General features: G+C 37.2%; 1 protein-coding gene across 7 annotated transcripts in view; it reads left to right on the top strand.

Annotated features, from left to right (window-relative positions):
* Nucleotides 1-17,467, top strand: part of MDM2 (MDM2 proto-oncogene) — a 25,343-nt gene extending 7,876 nt beyond the window's left edge. For all 7 annotated transcript variants that reach the window (XM_073900678.1, XM_025882666.2, XM_073900677.1 and 4 more), the window contains 7 exons: nucleotides 1,354-1,403; nucleotides 5,039-5,106; nucleotides 5,239-5,335; nucleotides 10,499-10,659; nucleotides 14,225-14,380; nucleotides 15,124-15,201; nucleotides 16,402-17,467. In XM_073900678.1, coding sequence (XP_073756779.1) covers nucleotides 1,354-1,403; nucleotides 5,039-5,106; nucleotides 5,239-5,335; nucleotides 10,499-10,659; nucleotides 14,225-14,380; nucleotides 15,124-15,201; nucleotides 16,402-16,965 — 1,174 coding nt within the window. In that variant the 3' untranslated portion in view covers nucleotides 16,966-17,467. The remainder of the gene's footprint in view (nucleotides 1-1,353; nucleotides 1,404-5,038; nucleotides 5,107-5,238; nucleotides 5,336-10,498; nucleotides 10,660-14,224; nucleotides 14,381-15,123; nucleotides 15,202-16,401) is intronic.

The following is a 17,467-nucleotide window of genomic DNA, read 5'->3' as shown; positions in this document are numbered from 1 at the left end:
GCCCTTCGAATGGCATTTTTACCTGTTGTTTTTACATTATGTGCAGATGTGTTTTGACCCAGTTGTGAACATACCATATTTAATTTTGTCACGCTTCTTAATTTAACACTATATAAACATCTTTCCATTAAGAAATCACATTTATCTAATAAATTTATGTTACTATTTTATACTTGGCCTTGGGATATAAGCTTTATTTTTATAAATTTAATAAGTGTATTGGTGATTTGATTGAAGTATCTTTGACTTGAATTCTAGTATGTTGAGAGGTTAAACACTGGGGAAATTACTGACTTGGAAAAGAATATGAATAGGAATATTGATATTTTTGAGTTTATGGAGCTGTATCATTAATCCCAAAGGTGAAAAGAAATAGTTGGGATTGGCACTTCCCCTTAATTATGAGAATTAGAAATGATACCATGTGACCAGTAACATTGCCTAAAATCGTTAGTTTAAAAGAAAAGTGTACCATAACATCAGTGAAGACTAAAATAAGCGAATTGTCTTCCTATTGGGATATAAGCTCCATGAGGGCGAAGATTTATTTCCATTTTATTCCTTTTTTTTTTTCCCGTTTCTAGAACAGTGGTTCATAGTGAGTTTTCAGTCTGTATTTATTAAATGACTGAAGGAAGCTTCATCTTTTAATAGATTTTAAGATCAAGAAAGAAAATCCAGGGGCACCTGGGTGGCTGTTTGTTAAGCGTCTGCCTTCGGCTCGGGTCATGGTCCCGGAGTCCTGGGATCGAGCCCCACTTGGGCTCCCTGCTTGGCAGGGAGCCTGCTTCTCCCCTCCCATTACCCCTGCTTGGGTTCCCTCTCTAGCTGTCTCTCTCTCTGTCAAATACATAAATACAATCTTTAAAAAAAAAAGAAAGAAAATCCATTAGGTGATTGGTCCATGGTTAATAGAAGTCAAAATCAAGTTCTTCTGTAGTGGGTTTTGCATAATGCACTGCCTTTTTAGGCATTCTACTTCTAAGCTTTAAGCACAGAGCTAAAAATTTTCTGTTTGAAAATACATATATCAACCTGCTTTCTGCATTCACACCCTTGGGTCTTTTGGTAAAGTCCAAACAAGGCACATTTCAGGAAATGGAGATATGAAGTCTTTTCAGCTAGAGAGACCTTTGTGATTAGTAAGAGTAACTGTATGTAATCATTGTACAACTAATTATCATGCTACTTTTTAGGACCTAGAAGCTTGCCAGTGATATAGTTTGAATACAGTGATTTAAAATTTAGCTTGTGTACAATATAGTTCATGCTAATGTGTATTTAAAAGTCTGGTTAAGTCCAGTTTAATATATTTTTATTTTAAAATGTACATCTTTTTTTTCTCCCTATAAGGAAAATATATACAATGATCTACAGAAACTTGGTAGTAGTCAATCAGCATGGTAAGTTAATTTTGAATACGATAAACAAAACCATAAAAATATTTTAAACACATTTTGTGTATGTGGAGTCATTTAACAGGAAGAAATGAACTGCATGAACTAAAATAATACTAAGGTTCTAATGTCTGTTTCCAATATGTAAAGTTAAATACCTTATCCCATCAATTTAAGTCTTGGGATATCAGTATTAGAATTTGTTTTGAAAGATAATTTTCTGGTTTTTTTGGGGGGGGTGGTTTCACAAGCATTTATTAAACACTTTATTTTTAAAATTTATATTTTTATTTTAATTCCAGTATAGTTAATATACTGTGTTGTATTAGTCTCAGCTGTACAATGTGGTGATTCAACAATTCCCTACATTAGCTGGTGCTCATCATGACAAGTGCATGCCTTAATCCCCATCACCTGTTTAACCCATTCCCCTACCCACCCACCCTCTGGTAACCATCATTTGTTCTCTATAGTTAAGAATCTGGTTTTTGGTTTGTCTCTCTCTCCTGGTTTTGTTTCTTTAATTCCACATATGAGTGGAATCATATGGTATTTGTCTTTCTCTGACTGACTTAACATTATATTCTCTAGGTCCATCCATAGTGTTGCAAATGGTAGGATTTCATCCTTTTTATGGCTGAATACTATTCCAGTGTGTGTGTGTGTGTGTGTGTGTGTGTGTGTGTGTGTGTGTGTGTATCTCACATCTTCTTTGTCCTTTTATCTATTGATGGACACTTGGGCTGTTTCCATAATTTGGCTATTGTAATGCTGCATATATCTTTTCGAATTGGTGTTTTTGTATTCTTTGGGTAAATACTCTTTAGTGGAATTAATTACTGGATCATATGGTGATTCTATTTTTCATTTTTGAGAAACCTCTATACTGTTTTTCACAGTGACTGCACCAGTTTGCATTCCCTCCAGCAGTGCGTGAGGGTTCCTTTTTCTCCACATCCTTGCCAACATTTGTTGTTTCTGAAAGGTAGATAATTTCAAGGCATGCTTACTCGAGATATAATCAAACCTTGAAACATGTATTGAAAGGCTTTGGGAAGTAATATAGATACCTAAGTAGGACCATTTGGATGAGCCCTTTTTTGTTGTTTTTTTATAGTAGACAAAACTTTATCAATTTATTCAGGTAAGTGGCATTTAATTTCCCTACCTGTAGACTTGCAGTTCTTAACTGGTTATTTTTGGGTTCCATACTCCTTGGATAAGCTGATGAGAGCATTGGGTTCTTATTTCAGAGAGATACACATAAACATATACAGTGGTATGCTGGTAAACTTTTTTTTTTTTTTAAAGATTTATTTATTTATTTTGAGAGAGTGAGAATGAGAGAGAGAGTACATGAGAGCAAGGAGGGTCAGAGGGAGAAGCAGGCTCCTCGCTGAGCAGGGAGCCCGATGCGGGACTCGATCCCGGGACTCCAGGATCATGACCTGAGCCAAAGGCAGTTGCTTAACCAACTGAGCCACCCAGGCGCCCCTGCTGGTAAATGTTTAACAGCCCACTTTTCAGGGGGAAAAGCTCTGATTTGTGGTGTTCACTGAGTTCCATGGTGTGAATAACTCCCACCATTGCTGTTTTCAGGCTACATACATGGAGTTGGTAAGAAAGGTATACAGTCCGCTTTGAGTACCAGTAGGAGCTGGCTCCCAGCACATCATTGACGTCTTAAAGCCCATCCTTGAACTACAATTAAAAACTGTTCTTAGAAGCTTGTTTACTTCCTACAGGGAACTGGCCACTCCTTCGTGCTTTCACTAATTCTGTATTTAGACTTTATTGTTACGTTGTTTTGTTATACTTGTTTGTATTTCTGTTTCTTGTATCCTAATCAGGTTTGCATTATGCATCAGCAGTACAGTGTTTTGTTAATATGATGTTTAATAAATGTGTTGAGTTGAATGCTCTTCCACAGTTAGGACTTAAGACCCAGAAAAGGGCATCACTGCCTTATCCTAGAGTTAAAGTGACTGTTAGACTGGTGATATGTTTTATTGTTTTACAGAGCTCTTTATGAAATCAAATGAAGGCAAATAAAACAAACTACTGTAGTATTATAGTAGTATTTTCAGTTTTCTTAAATATTATCCCTGATATGTTCATTCATTCATGGAAAGAAACCTTGGTAGATTACTAGAAAAATTTTATTAATGAGATGGTAACCTGTAGATTACTTAGGTTATTTCCATTCTGGGTTTGTTTCAGATTTCAGTTTAGTAGAATTAACTTCAGAACTCCTGTAACCGTGTTCTTAACCTGTCACACCTAGTACTTCCTTTTTATTACATCTGTATTGTAACATCTCTTTTATTAAAACAAAATATAACCTCTCTATATGTACAATATAGAGTATATGTATATCAGTATAATACATAACCCATGGTGTAAAGAAATAAACTATTATGATAAAGTGCATAAATTAAGAATGTTAATGTGTGGGCCTGACATTCCTATTAAGATGAAAATGTTTCCAAGAGAGTAACAAAGGGTATTTGATTATGATCTTTGGCAACTGTGTATACTCCCTATCTAAAATTTTGACTCGGAGCTCCAGGTCTATACATCCAACTACAAACGAAACCTACCTACCTGAATGAGTTTCATCCGCTTAGTTCATTATATTTCCATCCTAATCTGTTTATCTTCTGAAGTTTCTCTTGGTGAATGGTACCACCATTTATCCAGTCAAGGCAGAATCTTGGAGTCCTTCTTGACACCTTTCTCCCTTGCCTTGTATATCAGACCCTAGGCCTTGTTGGTTTTTACCTTTTTACCTTGTCTGGAATTGACCTATTTTCCATGCTTCGGTTTAGGCTTTGATACTTCGGCATTTGTATTATTGCAGTTACTGTCTAGCACTGGCCTCCTTGCCTCTGCTCTCTTTTTCTTTTTTGCCAAAGTGATTTGTCACTCCTCTGCTTCAAATGACCATTTAGGGGGTCCTTATTGTTCTCTGGATAAACTTGCTGTGAACTAGCAAATCAGTTTTATCTATTGGATTAAACCTTTTTAATGGTGAGTGGCTGCAGCAGTGCCACAGGGCAGATTCTGAAGTGTCGGCGGGGAAGAGTGCAATGATGCAGGCTTGATGGCAGGAGTGCTGCTTGTTGACATCCCTTGTGCTGTTTCACAAGACACACAGAATCCTTTATGATCCTGCTTACATTCCAGGAATAATTGACTACCTGTAATTCCCTGCAACAGGCATTGGTAATTCACTGCTGGATGCTTTTGTCATGAGGTGTTCCCTCAGTCTGGAATAGCCTTTCTTAGTTCTGCTTCTTTGTATTCTGTGTGAAACCTTTCCTGATTCCTTGCTCCTCAGACCCTGCCCTGTCCCTACCAAATAATCATTGCTCTGTGTTCTTCACTGATTTATCTTATAATACTTCTTTTATCCTGTTTATTATACTTTTATTACTCTTAATGTAATACTACTCAGTATTAAAATTGAGTTATCTTATTTACATCTCCAGTATCTAGCATGGGGTTGGCTCCTGGGAGATACACATTTAATGTTTGTTGAGAGGTTAAATTGTGTAAGGAGTTTGTCCTGGGCTGACCAACTAGTTTTTCTTTCTTAGTTTGTGATTCTTTGTTGTTGTTGTTTTTTCCCCCCCCATCAGAACCATCAGATTCAGGCACATCTGTGAGTGAAAATAGGTGTCACCTTGAAGGTGGGAGTGATCAAAAGGTAATCTTGAAATGAACACATTCTAGTAGGATGTTTCTTAAAAGTTAGGTTATTTTAAACAAATTATTATTAGCTTCCTGGTGTTAAAAGTTTTTGTTTTGTCCTCTCCCCCCCCCCCCCCCGAATGCTTAGGACCCTGTGCAAGAGTTGCAGGAAGAGAAACCTTCATCTTCAGATTTGGTTTCTAGACCATCTACCTCATCTAGAAGGAGAGCAATTAGTGAGACAGGTATATATGCTTATTTGACACTTTCAAACAGCTTTTTACTGTTTATTCTCTAATAAAATTAATGCATTTAGGCTTAATGAAATTGTGCTTTTTTTTTTGCTTTAGATGAATTTCTGAGTTTCATTTTTATTTTTATGTGATTTGGTTTAAAAATTGCTTTCTTAGCAACATTTTTTGGTTGACTGTAGCAGGCACGATTTCCTGGGCCCCACTGGAGTTCATAGTTAGCTATTATTCAAGATAATAGAGGACAAGCATAGAAACTCTATTTTAGTCCCTAGTTACCTTAACAGTTAAAATATTTGTTATTTCTAATAAGTGATAAAACACACCATTCAGTTTAAAAGCAAAGTGAATAACCTCTGGAACTGAAGATGAGATAAAATGGCTGAGAACATTTTTACAGAGAAAAGATAGTGGAGGAGGAGGAGGCTGTGTTGCCTGATCAAAAGTCATAGTAACTAAAACTGTATGATTCAGATGAAAGAAGAGTTCAGCAGATCAGTTGAGATAGAGTAGATAAACCCGGACTAGTGTGTACATGAGGGCAGAGGGCGGTGAGGACAGAGGATGTTTTGTTAACTGCATGGGACTGGAACAAATGGTTAGTTATTTGGGGAAGAAAAAACAAGTTCCATCTGTACCATATGCCAAAATGAATTCCAAATAAGTTTAAAAGATAAATGAAAAAAAATCATATTTGAAGGATACTTTAAACTCGACAGTGTTAATACCCTTATTACATAAAAAGCTCCCCAAAATTGATTAAAATATTAAAAATCCATATAGCAAGAAGGGCAGAAACCCAAGTTTTTCATAGTTAATACAAATGACTGATAAATAGGAGGGAGTGGATGGATTTTAGTGATTTCACTTTATAGACAATAAAAAATGCAAAAGTGTCTTTTCTAGGCTATCAAATTGGCAGAGATGAATTTTTGACTCATCCTTGTTAGCTTTTGTGTTGATACTGATGTACTATTGGTGTATAAGTTGTTGGTGTTAAACCTTTATGGATTATAAAAAGGCTTGTAGTACTTACCATTATTCCAGTAACTACTTCTAGAAATCTGTTCTAGAGATATAATCAGAAATTCAAAGATTATATATGTAGAGACACTAATTACAGCATCATTTATAATTGAAGACATACATGGTAGAAAATGCCATCACTCTAGTTCAGGCCATTGCCCTGTCTTTTCCTGACCATAGCAACAGCGCTCTGATTTTCTTACTCCTGCTCTCTGTGTTCCTTCATGTAGTTCCAAAAGAGATGGTAAAAGGTAAGTTGAATTGTATCACTTCCCACCTAGCCACTTTTGTTACTTCAATAAAACCCACACTTTTTGGGGCGCCTGGGTGGCTCAGTTGGTTAAGCGTCTGCCTTCGGCTCAGGTCATGATCCCAGGGTCCTGGGATCCAGTCCCACATTGGGCTCCCTGCTCGGCAGGGAGTCTGCTTCTCTCTCTCCCTCTCTCCCTGGCTTGTACTCACCCTTTCTCTCTCTCTCTCTCAAAGAAAGAAAAAGAACCTTAAAAAAAAAAAAAAAAAAGACACTTTTTACTTCAGCCTACAAGGCCATGATCCTACCTTTAACCTGGTTTTTGGCCTTTCCCCCCTATATTGTTTCCACTGTGCTGATTATTTGATTCCTCGAGTCAAAACTCCTTCCTGTGTTTGCACACAGTTTTTTTCTGCCAGCAGTTCTTCCTATCTCTGCTTACATGGTCAGTTCCTCATTTTTCTGTTTTTGGTTAAATGTGGCCTTCTGAGAGAGGCTGTCTCTAACCAGCCAGAAAAGCAGATTCTCTCTTCTTTCCCTTAGCCCCCTGCCTGTTTCCTCATAGTACGCATTATAGCTTGTAAATAATTATGTTTCAGTTGCCTTGATGTTTGAAGTTAAACTTCCTGTGGTGGCGGGGATGATGGCTGACTTCACTTTTGTATACCCACGGCCTAGCACTGCCACACAGTAAGCAGGTGCTCAGACTTGTGGACTAAATCATTGAATTATGATGAACAGTGTAGGGGTGCCTGGGTGGCTCAGATGGTTAAGCATCTGCCTTTGGCTCAGGTCATGATCTCCGGGTCCTGGGATCCAGTTCCTGTGTCAGGCTGCCTGCTCAGCAGTGGTCTGCTTCTCTCTCTCCCTCTGCCTCCTGCCCCGCTCATGTGCTCGCTTGCTCTCTCAAATGAATAAATCTTTAAAAAAAAAAATGAACAGTATATGAACCTATGTCACAGACACCATATTCTGCAGCCATTAAAAATAATATAAAAGAAGATTTAAGAGAAAACCATCCCAAATTGTACATTTAGTGTGATTCAGATATGTTTTTTAAAAGGAAATAAAAAATGAAAACTGGAAAACTGGAAAATTATTAGAGTAAACTTTTTTTTTTTTTTAAGATTTTTATTTATTTGACAGCACAAGCAGGGGGAGTGGCAGGCAGGGGGGAGGGAGAAGCAGGCTCCCTGCTGAGCAAGGAGCCTGATGCGGGACTTGATCCCAGGACCCTGGGATCATGACCTGAGCTGAAGGCAGATGCTTAATGACTGAGCCACCCAGGCGCCCCTACAGTAAACTTATAATATTGATTTCAATGGTAGCACTACAAATGATTTACATTTTTTAAAATTTTCTGTTTAAGATTTCTATAATGAATAATATAATACTTTAATAGTCACCAAAAAAGCCCCAAATATTATTTTTAATGGAGGTAAAAATTATGAATCAGCGTGGTTTAGGCTCTAAGATCACCTTTTATAGGGAATACAAACATGATTAAGAATTTCTGTCAAGAACTTGTGATCTAGTTGTGGAGATCAACACAGAATTGCTTAAAGTATAAGAGTGGGGAATTCAGAGGAAAAAGATGTCTTCTGGCTAGTAAGGTCAAGAGAAGGAAATGGAGTGAGCAGAGGTGTGCGAGTTGTACCTGTTTCGGGCATGTGGATTATAGTTTATTTAATCCCATAACCCTATTTGGTACTTAGATAAAAGGCTGTAGTGAGCACCTTGCCACATACATCCTTAAGTAATTATGCAGGTATTTCTCTATCAATCTCTAGGATAGAGATTGCCCACAAAATGTATTATTTTAGATTTTTACCAACAGTGTATAAAAATGTTCTCTCTCTCAAATCTCTTGAAACTCTCATTTTAAACTTTGTAATTCTTGTGGGTGAAAAATGGTATCTCATTTTAATCTCGTTGCATGTCCCTGGTCAGTAAGAGGTGGGAGATTTTTTCATATGTTTATTCTTTGTATTCCGTGAATTGCCTTTTCATATCTTTGACTTTTTTTTTTTAAGATTTTATTTATTTGAGGTGGAGCACGAATGAGTAGCAGGGGCAAAGGGAGAGGGAAAAGCAGGCTCTTGCTGAGCAGAGAGCCCGATGTGGGACTCGATCCCAGATGCCCGGGATCATGACCTGAGCTTAAGGCAGATGCTTACCCGACAGCCACCCAGGGGTCCCTTGACTTTTTTTTTTTTTTTTTTAGATTTTGTTTATTTATTTTACAGGGAGAGACACAGCGAGAGAGGGAACACAAGCAGGGGAGTGGGAGAGGGAGAAGCAGGCTCCCCACTGAGCAGGGAGCCCTATGTGTGGCTCGATCCCAGGACCCTGGGATCATGACCCAAGCCGAAGGCAGATGCCTAACGACTGAGCCACCCAGGCACCCTTGACTTTTTTTTTAAATCAAGTTTTGTTTGGGCGCCTGGGTGGCTCAGTTGGTTAAGCGACTGCCTTCGGCTCAGGTCATGATCCTGGAGTCCCGGGATCGAGTCCCGCATCGGGCTCCCCGCTCAGTGGGGAGTCTGCTTCTCCCTCTGACCCTCTTCCCTCTCGTGCTCTCTATCTCTCATTCTCTCTCTCTCAAATAAATAAATAAAATTTAAATCAAGTTTTGTTTTACTTGATTGGTGAGGACTTGAATATAATGGATAGTAACTGTTTTACGTATGTTGCATATATTTTCTTCCAGTTTGACATTTGCTTTTTAACTTTTATTTTGCCATGTAAGCCTTAATTAACATAGTCTAATGTTGATAAACTTTTTCTTGAGGGTTTTGCAGTGTTACATCATACTTCCCTACCCTGGTATTATAAGAATATTCTCTTACAAGTATTTGGATGGTTTTATTCTTTGTGTTTGGCTCTTTAATTCACTTGGAATTTATTTTTATATTTGATACACTACATGATAGGACTCTCATTTATGTTCCTGACAGATTTGGTAACATTCTAAGTCAGAGATAATTCATTATTTAAAATAAACCATTTTCACTGCTTTTGATTCCTATTGAAAATACAGGGTACTGAGGAAATTGGAATGTAGAAAAAAAAAAACCTAAGTGGTTCAGTCAGTTGGGCATCCAGCTTGTGGTTTCAGCTCAGGTTGTGGTCTCGGGGTTGTGGGATTGAGCCCTGCTTTGGGCTCCTTGCTGAGCATGGAATCCGCTTGAGATTCTCTCTCCCTCTGCCCTTCCCATTCATGCTCGCTCACTCTCTGAAATAGGTGGTTCTTTAAAAAAAAAAAAAAAACCTAAGTAAATTAAACATTTTTGGTTCTTTTCAGAAACAAATCTTATATCCTAAAGTATGATTTTTGAAAAAAATTTTGATTGGTTAATGAAAGCTCTAGATGGATTAAATTAGTTGTGACTTAATGTAGATGACATTCTGAAAGAAGCTTAAAATGCCTTTTTTTTTTTTTAAGTTTATTTATGTATGTACGTAAGTTATCTCTACATCCAGTGTGGGGCTCATACTCATGACCCCGAGATCAAAAGTCGCACGCTCCTACTGAGCCCACCACACACCCCAGAAGCTTGGAAAGCTTTTTTAAAATACAGTGTTCTGGGGGCCCTTGGCTGGCTCAGTCAGTAGAGCATGTGACTTGATCTTGGGTTCATGAGTTCAAGCCCCACATTTGGTATAGTGCTTACTTAAAAAAAATAGAGTGTTCTGTCATAGCTCTCAGTTGGATTGATCCAATAGAAGTGTTGACTTTTGAAACAGTAGTAATTGACTATTTTCTCTGTTTAGTATCACTGAAATTAAATTTTGGTACAAGTAGGTACTCAAGGCAGCTCATTTGCTACATGAATCACAGTATAGGGTTTTAATTGACTTGTCTTTCTTTATGTATCCAGAAGAACATTCAGATGAATTACCTGGTGAACGGCAGAGAAAGCGCCACAAATCTGATAGTATTTCCCTTTCCTTTGATGAAAGCCTTGCTCTGTGTGTAATACGGGAGATATGTTGTGAAAGAAGCAGTAGCAGTGAATCAACAGGGACGCCATCAAATCCGGTAATCTTTTCATTTTAAGTAAAACAAGATTCTTGAGGCACCTGGTTGGCTCAGTCGGTTAAGCGTCTGCTTTCAGCTCGGTTGTGATCCCAGGGTCCTGGGATCGAGGCCCGCATGGGGCTCCCTGCTCTGTGGGGAGCCTGCTTCTCCCTTCCTCTGCTTGTTGCTCCCCCTGCTTGTGCTCTCTCTCTGTCAAATGAATAAATAAAATCTTTAAAGACGAAAAAAACCAAGACTCTTGTTTTTAAAATCTAGTTCTAGAAGTCCTAATAAGCATTTGGGTAGAATACACATATATGCTGTGCTATTGCTGTTATACATAGTGCTAAATTTTTCTGTCAAAACTAGGGGCGCCTGGGTGGCTCAGTTGGTTAAGCGGCTGCCTTCAGCTCAAGTCAATATCCCAGGGTCCTGGGATCCCCTTCGGTGGGGAGCCTGCTTCTCCCTCTGCCCCTCACCCCGCTTGTGCTCTCTCTTTCTCTGTCAAATAAATAAACAAAAAAAAATAAAAATAAAACTAGTATATAAATCTTTTCTACTCCCAACCCCAGGTTTGAGAGAAAGGTGGGAGATAGTTGTGGGGTGTGTTGGTAAAATTAGTACCAATATTAATAGTTGTTAATGTCATCCTACATATTGGAGAATCTTTGTGGGCCACTGCACCAATAGTAAATTCAAATAAATTGGAGTATAGGATGGTCTGAGGATTTGTTGTTTTACTTTTTAAAAAATAAGGGAACAGAAAAGCAAATTTGGTTCAGTTAGATATCTTAGAATTCTAAGGCTGGTTGGTTTTGAATATTTAGAGTAACGGTATCTTTATTATTGTAGTTACCAACAAATAAGTCAGCATAGTCTAAGCTACACATTTGCCATATGTAGGCCTAGATATCAGGAAAGGTCTCTTTTACTAAGGCTGTGGAATATAAGTATGTTACTGCATGGATGGTGGGAGAGTTTTAGTACTTTTTGATTGTTGATACAAAATCCCAAAGAATTAGGAGTAAAATTCTTAAGAGATGTCACTGAAAGAAGTTTGGTTAAAAAAAAAAAAAAAGGTTTTTGCTAACAAGAATGCCTGACAAATGGAATGTTACCTTTCTTGTCATTAAACATTTATTTTTAAAATATTATTAAAAATAGAACTTTTATTTGTGATATGGCAGTATCTCATGGTCATTTTCTGGATATTAGTGATCATTTTATAGTTCCTAGAAGGTGTAAGGGACTGAATCAGTTGTGATAGTAAACTTATTCTTAACTTTTTCTGTATTGTTACTTCTTACACATATTATGTTTACATTTATCTCTTCCAAAGCAGTGATTTTAGTGGATACAGGATTTACTAGAGCTGTTACTTCTGTAGGCCACTAGATGGCGCGGAGAGCAAGTTCTTCAGTCAGTCGGTCTGTCGGTGTTTTCTGTGCCAGCTTCTGTCTGGCACTGGGGTGGAGTGGTAGTCAAGGTAGTTAGGGTCCCTGCCCTCAGGGGGAGACACATCATCAACAATGAAACAGGTAATTAAGACATTAAATAAATGCTATGGAAAAAAATTACGGGTTCTTGAGAAAAAGAAAAGTGCATTTGCCTTGCATCTTTCTTACAGGTTTAATAAATTGAGGAACTAAAGGCTATATTCTAGGCTCTATACTAGCCAGTTTATATGATATCTCAGCAGCCTCAAATTCCATTTACAGATGGGAAATATAAACTTGAGGGTTTTAAATAACTTGTTTAAGATCTCATAATAATTGCCACAGTTGGAATTCACGCAAAACCAGGGACTTCTGACTCAAAATTTAAGATCTTTCTGATGCTTTTTACATGTACAATATTTTTAAAGTTTCTGGGTTATTCTTTTTTGAACATTAGCCAAAACTTTAAAAAACAGCTTTTAATTTGCTTTCTTCATAGCACCCTAGAACAGGGGTCAGCAAACTTTTCCTGTAAAGGGCCAGTTAGTAACTTATTTTGGGCTTTGTGGGCTGTGTGGTCTTTGTTGCACCTACTCAATCTGCTGTTGGGTGTAAAGCAGCTGTAGACAGGAAATGGCTGTGCTCAGTAAGACTGGATTTATAAAAGTCAATGGGTAGCTGGCTGTACTTTGCCAACCCGTACGATCGAAGATACTTGCTGAGACTCCAATCTGTCTTGTGATTTATCCCCATATTCTAAACTTAATGCATTAAATGCTAGTTAATTGAAGTATCCAGTTTATTAGGTTACTTTATTAGAGATTATATTCTAGCTTGATGTGTAATATTAACCTGTTAATAGAGTCCTTGTTAAGAATTAGAACTGCAACTTGTCAGTTTTGCTTTTACTCCTGCTTTCCTGACATCACTAAAAGAACAGTCGTTTGACCTCAGTGTTTATAAAATACTTTGTTTTTATAGATAATAGAAATAATAAAAATTATTTAATCCAAACTCCTCTTACAGATGAAGTAGCTGTGGTCTTTACAGGTTAAATATGTCCAAGGTTAAATAGCTCCTTAATGGCAAATCTAGAAGTAGAACGTTTGTATCCTGATTCTTAGACCAGTGTACTTTTTCTAGTTCTAGCTTTCGACTTTGGTTATGTTCCTCTTAGCCACTGACAGCAAATATTATGGGATTAATGGTCTTATTAGGGTTCTTACACTATAAAATGAAGAACCACATGCGCTGATACAGAATTTTAAAAATAAATGTAAAAAAATTATGTCTGAAAGCTCTTCCAAAGAAGTTATTCTCAAAGTTCACTAAAAAATAGATCTCATGGGGCACCTAGGTGGCTCAGTGGGTTAAGCATCTGCCTGTGGCTCAGGCTTCCTGCTCAGTGGGAAGTTTGCTTCTTCCTCTCCCTCTGCCCCTCCCCCCTGCTCCTTCTCTCTCTCTCAATATCTTTAAAAAAAAATAAATCTTGTAATGTGTGGGTTGTAGCTACTAGCATTCTACGTCTGAAGATATGAAGAGATTAAAACATGTTTTTACCTCTTTTTAACTCTTAAAGTGTGTATAACTCAGATATGAGACTCATGTATGCAAAATTGTGTATAATGTATGTGTAAAAATATATAATTGTTATATACTTATATAAAATATATTTAATATGTAAGTAGTAAAGATAATTAAAAGTGGAAGTGCTCTCTTGGTTTTGGTATTGACAGAAGCTTTATTAGCAAAAAAGGATGAGTGGAACTTAAAAACTGGTTATTCCAGCGAGAGAGGTAAAATGTGGAAGTTGAAGTGCCAAGTTTGGTTGAGGGGAAAAAAATGTAGATCTGGCTGATTGTTCATATTTGAGGGGTCGGGCAGGTGTCTAGTTGGAGAGAAGATGAAAATGTTAATACGGTCCTATGTGAACCTTGAATGTCACGGGGATTTAGCCTTTTTCCTTTATGTAATGGGATTTTGAACAGGGAGAATAATATTAATGTAGTAATAACCCAGAATCTTAATCTAGTGTCATTGTGCAGGGGGGATCTAAGGAGTAAATACGACTGCAGGGAGGAGCTAGGAAGCTGTTACAGAGGCCGGCAGGTAATGTACTTTAACTTTTTTTTTCTCCCCCCTGATTTTAGGATCTTGATGCTGGTGTAAGTGAACATTCAGGTGATTGGTTGGATCAGGATTCAGTTTCAGATCAATTCAGTGTAGAATTTGAAGTTGAGTCTCTCGATTCAGAAGATTATAGTCTTAGTGAAGAAGGACAAGAACTCTCAGATGAAGATGATGAGGTAGTTTTATTTCTCTAATTACAGTCTAAAGTTCTTCAATATTTTCTGTATTGATGACAATTGAAATAATGTATTCTGATTTCACTTACTCTTTGACTTTTGATTTGTTCGAACTAGAATATTGTTATTTGGGCTTGAGGCTTTTGTAGTTCCTTGTTGTCTGATTTATATTCCTGTAACTGTAAATGTCAAAAAGTCAATACTCCTTAATGAACATTCTTACAATAGTCTTATTTTAAAAAAATTCCCCTTTGGGGAGCCTGGCTGGCTCAGTAGATGGAGCATGCCACTCTTGATCCTGGGTTCATGCATTCGAGCCCCACATTGGGGGGTAGAGTTTACCTTAAAAAATAAATTAAAAAAAATTCCCCTCTTTTAGTATTAATTTACTTTTTACAAAAGTAAAGCATGCACACAGTTAAAGTTACTGGAGGTGACTGCCGTGAACATTGCTATTTCACAGTTACTTAAAATCTCCATATTTATAAAATAAAAATGCTTATACTGAATTTTTTGCCTTACTCATTTTAAACATCCTGTCTGTTGCCTTTTAACCATAGTGGGTCAGGATTTCATGGTCCTCCACTTTTCCCCCTTTATACTCACTTATTCCATTTGACCTTTGTCTCAGAATTTCTCATATATAGTAGTACATGCTTTTCGTTTAGGACTTAACCACGAAGAAGCCTTCCTGGTTAAGGAAAAAAGGTGATGAATTGATGCTAATGAATTTATTTTATTAGGTATATCGAGTAACTGTGTATCAGGCAGGGGAGAGTGATACAGATTCATTTGAAGAAGATCCTGAAATTTCCTTAGCTGTAAGTATACATCTGCTTTTTTAAGTAATTACGAAAACAGAGGTTAAGGTTAGAAAAATACACCTAGTCTGCTTCCCAAAATGAAGTACTTTCTATAAAATTAAAATCTTTTTAGAAAAGTTTTAAAGCATTTTTGTTCTTTTATTTGTTGTGTCGGGATCTGTTACTGGATTTTTCTCTTTTTAAGATTTTACTTATTTATTTGACAGAGAGCAAGTACAGGCAGGGGGAACAGCAGAGGCAGAGGGACACGCACGCTCCCCGCTGAGCAGGGAGCCTGATGAGGTGCTCGATCCCAGGACCCTGGGATCCTGACCTGCACCAAAGGCAAATGCTTAACCAACTGAGGCACCCAGGCACCCCTGTTACTGAATTTTTTAGGTTTTTTTTTTTGTGTGTGTGTGTGTGTTGGGATTTGAACTTTGAAATTTTTTTTATTGAAAATTTCAAGTATGTACAGCATAGAGAGTAGTAGTATGTATTTCTAGTGTATCACCCAGCTTTCACAGTTAGCACCATTTTGCCATTCTTGTTTATTACTAGAGAATGTGGTAGGTAGGATTTGCCATTTAAGAATTCAGGACTGGGGCGCCTGGGGGACTCAGTCAGTTGAGTGTCCCAGCTCTTGATTTCGGCTCAGGTCATGATCTCTAGGGTTTTGAGATTGAGCCCCACATCAGAATGTTTTAGTGTTTCCTTTGTGTATGAAGTTAGGAAACACTTATTTGAGCCCAGGTTTTAGAGCACTTCTGAGGCAGTCTTAGTCAATGGCACATTGGGTGGTAGCGTCATCTAGATTGATTGGGTGGATGTTGGTCACAGCATCCAAGGTTGAACCTTTAAGGGAGTGAAGTGAGTACAGGCCTCATTTTAGAATAAAAGGCTATATCACACTTGGGCTTCAACTAAATGAACCAGCTCTGTCCTTGAACAGATAACTTTATTGGGACGTGGTTAAGATCATGGTGAATACATTTTTTGTTTTAGAATTCTGTAGCATGGTTTGGCTGAAAAAGTTATGTACTTTATAATCTCATGCTTGAGGAAAGATTGTTACATGTCAGATATTTTATATAAAACATGAAATGCTGAGAATTGAACTGTGTGATAGATTTTACCTCAGACATACTGAAGTTGCTAGTGTTGGCTATGACTAGTTGTATCAAAGGGTTACAGAAACTCTGTCTTTTTTCATTGAAGGACTATTGGAAGTGTACTTCGTGCAATGAAATGAATCCTCCTCTTCCACCTCATTGCAACAGATGTTGGGCCCTTCGTGAGAACTGGCTTCCTGAAGAAAAAGGGAAAATGCCTGAGAAAGCCAAACTAGAAAACTCAACACAAGTAGAAGAGGGCTTTGATGTCCCTGATTGTAAAAAAACTGCAGTGAATGATTCCAGAGAATCATGTGCTGAGGAAAATGATGATAAAATCACACAAGCCTCCCAATCCCAAGAAAGTGAGGACTATTCTCAGCCATCAACTTCTAACAGCATCATTTATAGCAGCCAAGAAGATGTCAAAGAGTTTGAGAAGGAAGAAACACAAGACAAAGAAGAAATTGTGGAATCTAGTTTTCCCCTTAATGCCATTGAACCTTGTGTGATTTGCCAAGGTCGGCCTAAAAATGGTTGCATTGTTCATGGCAAAACAGGACATCTTATGGCATGCTTTACGTGTGCAAAGAAGCTAAAGAAAAGGAATAAGCCCTGTCCAGTATGTAGACAACCAATTCAAATGATTGTGCTAACTTATTTCCCCTAGTGGACATGTCTATAAAAGTAGAGTTCTATATTTCTAACTATATAACCCTAAAAATTTAGACAACATAAAATTATTTTTTTACACATATCAAAGGAAGAAATTATCTGTACGTGTAGATTTCTTCTCTGTAGTGTAATTTACCTACTCTGGGAGGGGCGATAGTAAATGCTTCTTTTAGAAAAATTTCACTTTTGTTTATATTTTATATTTGGGTTTTAATGTAATTAAAATTGGACATATAGCTCATCTTAAACCCTTACTCATATTTTAAATGATTTCCACTTCTTTAAAATTTAGAGAAGTACCTGATTTTAAAAAATATAACATTTAAATATAAGTTATGTGCATTCAGGTTATGGTATGCAGTAATTATGCTACTTACAAAACATTCAGATCTGCAGATAGTTTCACCATGCTTATGCATTAAATTGTCTAAATTTTTAGGTTTAGTATACATATATTATTTATTGATTTACAAATAAAAATATTAAATGATTAAGAA

The sequence above is a fragment of the Callorhinus ursinus genome, unplaced genomic scaffold (genome assembly GCF_003265705.2).
Source record: "Callorhinus ursinus isolate GAN/ISIS: 27379988/994484 unplaced genomic scaffold, GSC_fseal_2.0 scaffold14, whole genome shotgun sequence".
Classification (NCBI taxonomy): Eukaryota; Metazoa; Chordata; class Mammalia; order Carnivora; family Otariidae; genus Callorhinus; species Callorhinus ursinus.
Note: the sequence above shows the minus strand (reverse complement) of the source record. Positions and strands in the feature narration are given on the sequence as shown.